The sequence below is a fragment of the Oncorhynchus gorbuscha genome, unplaced genomic scaffold (genome assembly GCF_021184085.1).
Source record: "Oncorhynchus gorbuscha isolate QuinsamMale2020 ecotype Even-year unplaced genomic scaffold, OgorEven_v1.0 Un_scaffold_8654, whole genome shotgun sequence".
NCBI classification, from domain to species: Eukaryota; Metazoa; Chordata; class Actinopteri; order Salmoniformes; family Salmonidae; genus Oncorhynchus; species Oncorhynchus gorbuscha.
This window is the reverse complement of record NW_025751782.1, coordinates 1-7,748: the sequence shown is the minus strand read 5'-3', so window position 1 is coordinate 7,748 and position 7,748 is coordinate 1. Positions and strand designations below refer to the sequence as shown.

The window sequence follows — 7,748 nt, the reverse complement described above, 5'->3', positions numbered from 1 at the left end:
CAGTCCTTTATAACAGCATTCATATAACTCAGTAGGCCTCACTGTGTCAACTCTGTTCCTAGGAGCTGTGGGAGGTTATAACTGTTCACAGACGCTGTATAGGAAACCACAGGTGCTGAAGTGTTCTTAGTGTTTATTTCCCGATTCTTCCAGATCCGGGGCTTGTTGGTGGGTGTGTTTATTCTCTCAGGTCTCCAGACTTGTATCAGACCCCCAGATCTCCTCCAACGCAGCTGTTTCAGTCTCTCAGATGCTTCTGTTTATTTAGTCCTTTAATAACATACTTACAAACAACAACAACAACAACAATATCCCATTAAGTCAGCGGAGTTTGACGTTCTCTCTTTATATTTCTTAGCGCTCACACAAACGTCACCAAAGCTGTTTCCTCTCTCTCTCTCCATCTCTCTGTCTCCTCATAGGTCCGTGAGATGTCTCATCAATCCTCATTGGCTGGTGATTTATTCCAGAGTTACAAACCCATGTCCTACCCGGAGAAGCAGCTATTTGCGAAAGCAACCCTGGGGGTCAGGGTCGGAGTATTTCTCAGCCCATGTGGGTAGTGACCTGTGAAGCCCCTCCCCCTGACTGGCTGCCAGCCATTCCCAGCGTCCGAGAGTCAAACAGGAAGTTGGCATGCTGGCCTCCACTGAGCATGCCCAGACTGTCCGCCAGGGTTCCGCTGGGTGAGGAGCCGAGAAAAGCGTTCTGATTGGCTGCAGCGGCAGAAGCAGCCGCCATCTTGTCTGGGCTGGCAATGAGGCGGGGGGAGGGGGAAGGCGAACCGTAGAGACCGTAAGGGGGGGAGTGGAGGCGGAGACTTCCGTAACCCTGGTGGGCAGGGTTTTGTAGATAGCCAATCTGAGAGGGAGGGAGGGACATAGAGCAGAATCCTTCGCTGTCATAGGCTGACGGTCCTCGCGACGTAGGAGAGGGGAAAGGCTCGGGGAGGCTACTGTAGCGATGTAGGGGTGTGTGTGTCGGCCGGCTGCAGGTGTAGTCCGGGGGAGAGAGAGGCCACACCTGGAAGGGGGAGGAGCAAGGAGAGGAGGAGAGCAGGTGAGGTGATCCAACACCTCCATGTGGCCCCGGGCTCCTGCAGAGTGACAGACACAGAGTAACATCAAAAAACTAAACTAATCAGTTAAATTTTACATTGACCTTTATTGAATTAACAGACACTCTAATGCAGACCAACTTCCAGTCAACTAAGGTGACAGTCAGTACAACTAAGACCACATATCACAGTCAGTACAACAAAGACAACATATCACAGTCAGCAAAACTAAGACAACATATCGCAGTCAGTACAACTAAGACCACATATCACAGTCACAGTCAGTACAACTAAGACCACATATCACAGTCAGTACAACTAAGACCACATATCACAGTTATAGTCAGTACAACTAAGACTACATATCACAGTCAGAACAACTAAGACCACATATCACAGTCAGTACAACTAAGACCACATATCACAGTCACAGTCAGTACAACTAAGACCACATATCACAGTCAGTACAACTAAGACCACATATCACAGTCAGTACAACTAAGACAACATATCACAGTCAGTACAACTAAGACCACATATCACAGTCAGTACAAATAAGACCACATATCACAGTCAGTACAACTAAGACAACATATCACAGTCAGTACAACTAAGACCACATATCACAGTCACAGTCAGTACAAATAAGACAACATATCACAGTCAGTACAACTAAGACCACATATCACAGTTATAGTCAGTACAACTAAGACCACATATCACAGTCAGTACAACTAAGACCACATATCACAGTCAGTACAACTAAGACCACATATCACAGTCAGTACAACTAAGACAACATATCACAGTCGGTACAACTAAGACCACATATCACAGTCACAGTCAGTACAAGTAAGACCACATATCACAGTCACAGTCAGTACAACTAAGACAACATATCACAGTCAGTACAACTAAGACCACATATCACAGTCACAGTCAGTACAACTAAGACCACATATCACAGTCATAGTCAGTACAACTAAGTCCACATATCACAGTCATAGTCAGTAAGACCGGTACAACAGAAAGGCCAGAACAACAGTAAGACGAGAAATACAGTAAGACAACAGTAAGACCAGTACAACTGGAAAACCAGTTCAACATTAAGATGAGTAGAACTGTAAGACAACAGTAAAACCAGTTCAACAGTCAGACCAGTACAACAGTAAGATCAGTACAACAATAAGACCAGTACAACAGTAAGACCCGTACAACAGCAAGACCCGTACAACAGCAAGACCAGTACAACAGCAAGACCAGTACAACAGTAAGACAACAATAAGACAAGTACAACAGTCAGACCAGTACAACAGTAAGACCCGTACAACAGCAAGACCGTACAACAGCAAGACCAGTACAACAGTAAGACCCGTACAACAGCAAGACCCGTACAACAGCAAGACCAGTACAACAGTAAGACAACATTAAGACAAGTACAACAGTCAGACCAGTACAACAGTAAGACCCGTACAACAGCAAGACCCGTACAACAGCAAGACCAGTACAACAGTAAGACAACAATAAGACAAGTACAACAGTCAGACCAGTACAACAGTAAGACCCGTACAACAGCAAGACCCGTACAACAGCAAGACCAGTACAACAGTAAGACAACAATAAGACAAGTACAACAGTCAGACCAGTACAACAGTAAGACCCGTACAACAGTCAGACCAGTACAACAGAAAGATCAGTACAACAATAAGACCAGTACAACAGTAAGATAAGTACAACAGTCAGACCAGTACAACAGTCAGACAACAGTAAGACCAGTACAACAGCAAGACCAGTACAACAGTAAGACCAGTACAACAGAAAGTTCAGTACAACAATAAGACCAGTACAACAGTCAGACAACAGCAAGACCAGTACAACAGTAAGACAACAATAAGACAAGTACAACAGTCAGACCAGTACAACAATAAGACCAGTACAACAGTAAGACCAGTACAATCCTAGCAGTTTCTTCTTAGCTAGCTACATAGCCGTCTTTGTATCAAAGATAATTGCGTAATTATCGTCAGATTGGTCAGTCTAACGTAGTCTTCACTGCTCTGCCCAGCAGCTAGCCAGCTAGCAAAACGTCCACCGATTAGCAGCACTGTAGAAACTATTACACTCAACTGAACGACTTGATTAGTGTAGTGTTAGTTAGCTACAAAGCTGTCTTTGGTGTCTTCGATTCAAGATAATTGTGTAGTTTAAAGTGTGTAGTCTTAGAGTGATTATCTTAATTTACCGAGGTTAGCTAGCCAGCTATTTGTCGTCCTTAACGTAGGAGACTCTGCTAGCTAGCCAACAGCTAGCCAACGTCTTCCGAATAGAACTCAACAACCCGGTCGCATTCACAGGTAATATCACGTTTTCATTTCATTTCATTACAGTACAACGGTTTGATTTGTTTGATCGTAGCTAGCTACATAGCTAGCTACATAGCCGTCTTTGTATCAAAGATAATTGTGTAGTCTAGAGCGATTTTCTAGGTTAGCTAGCCAGCTATTGTTGTTCTTTTAACGCAACGTAACGTAATCAACACTGCTAGCTAGCCAGCTAGCCCCCGAATAGCAGCACTGTAGAAACTATTACACTCAACGGAACGACTTGATTAGTGTAGTGTCAACAACGCAGCCACTGCCAGCTAGCCTACAAAGTCAACAACGCAGCCACTGCCAGCTAGCCTACTTCAGCATAACTGTATCATTTTAATCATTTTAGTCAATAAGATTCTTGCTACGTAAGCTTAACTTTCTGAACATTCGAGACGTGTAGTCCACTTGTCATTCCAATCTCCTTTGCATTAGCGTAGCCTCTTCTGTAGCCTGTCAACTATGTGTCTGTCTATCCCTGTTCTCTCCTCTCTGCACAGACCATACAAACGCTTCCACACCGCGTGGCCGCGCCACCTAATCTGGTGTCCCAGCGCGCACGACCACGTGGAGTTCCAGGTCTCCGGTAGCCTCTGGAACTGCCGATCTGCGGCCAACAAGGCAGAGTTCATCTCAGCCTATGCCTCCCTCCAGTCCCTCGACTTCTTGGCACTGACGGAAACATGGATCACCACAGACAACACTGCTACTCCTACTGCTCTCTCTTCGTCCGCCCACGTGTTGTCGCACACCCGAGAGCTTCTGGTCAGCGGGGTGGTGGCACCGGATCCTCATCTCTCCCAAGTGGTCATTCTCTCTTTCTCCCCTTACCCATCTGTCTATCGCCTCCTTTGAATTCCATGCTGTCACAGTTACCAGCCCTTTCAAGCTTAACATCCTTATCATTTATCGCCCTCCAGGTTCCTCGGAGAGTTCATCAATGAGCTTGATGCCTTGATAAGCTCCTTTCCTGAGGACGGCTCACCTCTCACAGTTCTGGGCGACTTTAACCTCCCCACGTCTGCCTTGACTCATTCCTCTCTGCCCCCTTCTTTCCACTCCTCTCCTCTTTTGACCTCAACCTCTCACCTTCCCCCCTACTCACAAGGCAGGCAATACGCTCAACCTCATCTTTACTAGATGCTGTTCTTCCACTAACCTCATTGCAACTCCTCCAAGTCTCCGACCACTACCTTGCATTCTTTTCCCTCTCGCTCCATCCAACACCTCCCACACTGCCCCTACTGGATGGTATCGCGCCGTCCCAACCTTCGCTCTCTCTCCCCCGCTACTCTCTCCTCTTCCATCCTATCATCTCTTCCCTCCGCTCAAACCTTCTCCAACCTATCTCCTGATTCTGCCGCCTCAACCCTCCTCTCCTCCCTTTCTGCATCCTTTGATTCTCTATGTCCCCTATCCTCCAGGCCGGCACGGTCCTCCCCTCCCGCTCCGTGGCTCGACGACTCATTGCGAGCTCACAGAACAGGGCTCCAGGCAGCCGAGCGGAAATGGAGGAAAACTCGCCTCCCTGCGGACCTGGCATCCTTTCACTCGCTCCTCTCTACATTTTCCTCCTCTGTCTCTGCTGCTAAAGCCACTTTCTACCACTCTAAATTCCAAGCATCTGCCTCTAACCCTAGGAAGCTCTTTGCCACCTTCTCCTCCCTCCTGAATCCTCCTCCCCCCCTCCTCCCTCTCTGCAGATGACTTCGTCAACCATTTTGAAAAGAAGGTCGACGACATCCGATCCTCGTTTGCTAAGTCAAAACGACACCGCTGGTTCTGCTCACACTGCCCTACCCTGTGCTCTGACCTCTTTCTCCCTCTCTCTCCAGATGAAATCTCGCGTCTTGTGACGGCCGGCCGCCCAACAACCTGCCCGCTTGACCCTATCCCCTCCTCTCTTCTCCAGACCATTTCCGGAGACATTCTCCCCTTACCTCACCTCGCTCATCAACTCATCCCTGACCGCTGGCTACGTCCCTTCCGTCTTCAAGAGAGCGAGAGTTGCACCTATTCTGAAAAAAACTACACTCGATCCCTCCGATGTCAACAACTACAGACCAGTATCCCTTCTTTCTTTCTCTCCAAAACTCTTGAACGTGCCGTCCTTGGCCAGCTCTCCCGCTATCTCTCTCTGAATGACCTTCTTGATCCAAATCAGTCAGGTTTCAAGACTAGTCATTCAACTGAGACTGCTCTTCTCTGTATCACGGAGGCGCCCGCACTGCTAAAGCTAACTCTCTCTCCTCTGCTCATTCTTCTAGACCTATCGGCTGCCTTCGATACTGTGAACCATCAGATCCTCCTCTCCACCCTCTCCGAGTTGGGCATCTCCGGCGCCCACGCTGGATTGCGTCCTACCTGACAGGTCGGTCCTACCAGGTGGCATGGCGAGAATCTGTCTCCTCACCACGCGCTCTCACCACTGGTGTCCCCCAGGGCTCTGTTCTAGGCCCTCTCCTATTCTCGCTATACACCAAGTCACTTGGCTCTGTCATAACCTCACATGGTCTCTCCTATCTTTGCTATGCAGACGACACACAATGAATCTTCCTTTCCCCCTTCTGATGACCAGGTGGCGAATCGCATCTCTGCATGTCTGGCAGACATATCAGTGTGGGATGACGGATCACCACCTCAAGCTGAACCTCGGCAAGACGGAGCTGCTCTTCCTCCCGGGGAAGGACTGCCCGCTCCATGATCTCGCCATCACGGTTGACAACTCCATTGTGTCCTCCTCCCAGAGCGCTAAGAACATTGGCGTGATCCTGGACAACACCCTGTCGTTCTCAACTAACATCAAGTCAGTGGCCCGTTCCTGTAGGTTCATGTCTACAACATCCGCAGTACGACCCTTGCCCTTCACACAGGAAGCGCGCAGGTCCTAATCCAGGCACTTGTCATCTCCCGTCTGGATTACTGCAACTCGCTGTTGGCTGGGCTCACTGCCTGTGCCATTAAACCCCTACAACTCATCCAGAACGCTGCAGCCCGTCTGGTGTTCAACCTTCCCAAGTTCTCTCACGTCACCCCGCTCCTCCGTCTCTCCACTGGCTTCCAGTTGAAGCTCGCATCTGCTACAAGACCATGGTGCTTGCTCACGGAGCTGTGAGGGGAACGGCACCTCAGTACCTCCAGGCTCTGATCAGGCCCTACACCCAAACAAGGGCACTGCATTCATCCACCTCTGGCCTGCTCGCTCCCTACCACTGAGGAAGTACAGTTCCCGCTCAGCCCAGTCAAAACTGTTCGCTGCTCTGGCCCGCCAATGGTGGAACAAACTCCCTCACGACGCCAGGACAGCGGAGTCAATCACCACCTTCCGGAGACACCTGAAACCCCACCTCTTTAAGGAATACCTAGGATAGGATAAGTAATCCTTCTCACCCCCTTTAAGATTTAGATGCACTATTGTAAAGTGACTGTTCCACTGGATGTCATAAGGTGAATGCACCAATTTGTAAGTCGCTCTGGATAAGAGCGTCTGCTAAATGACTTAAGTGTAATGTAAATGTACAACAATAAGACCAGTACAACTTTAACACCAGTACAACAGTAAAGCCAGTACAACAGTAAGACAACAATAAGACCAGTACAACAGTAAGACAACAGTAAGACCAGTACAACAGTAAGACCAGTACAACAGTAAGACAACAATAAGACCAGTACAACAGTAAGACAACAGTAAGACCAGTACAACAGTAAGACCAGTACAACAGAAAGACCAGTACAACAATAAGACCAGTACAACAGAAAGACAACATTAACACCATTACAACAGTAAGACAACAGTAAGAACAGTACAACAGTAAGATAACAGTAAGACCAGTACAACAGTCAGACCAGTACAACAGTAAGACCAGTACAACAATAAGACCAGTACAACAGTCAGACCAGTACAACAGTCAGACAAGTACAACAATAAGACCAGTACAACAGTAAGATAACAGTAAGACCAGTACAACAGTAAAACCAGTACAACAGTAAGACCAGTACAACAGTAAAACCAGTACAACAGTCAGAGCAGTGCAACAATAACACCAGTACAACAGTAACACCAGTACAACAGTAAGAAAACAGTCAAAACCAGTACAACAGTCAGACCAGTACAACAGTAAGACCAACAGTAAGACCAGTACAACAGTAAGACAACAGTAACACCAGTACAACAGTAGGACAACAGTCAGACTAGTACAACAGTCTGACCAGTAGACAGTACAACAGTAAGACCAGTACAACAGTAAGACCAGTAAGACAAAGTCAATAAGACCAGTACAACAGTAAGACAACAATAAGACCAGTACAACAGTAAGACAACA

At 47.6% G+C, this 7,748-nt stretch overlaps 1 protein-coding gene across 1 annotated transcript; it reads right to left on the bottom strand.

Moving 5' to 3' along the window:
• Positions 1-411: 411 nt before the first annotated feature.
• Positions 412-1,096, bottom strand: LOC124029989 (T-box transcription factor TBX18-like; the record flags this gene model as incomplete). The annotated part of the gene is made up of 1 exon (XM_046341516.1): positions 412-1,096. A coding segment is annotated over one exon (550 nt), but the record flags the coding sequence as incomplete, so codon positions are not given.
• Positions 1,097-7,748: the final 6,652 nt, after the last annotated feature.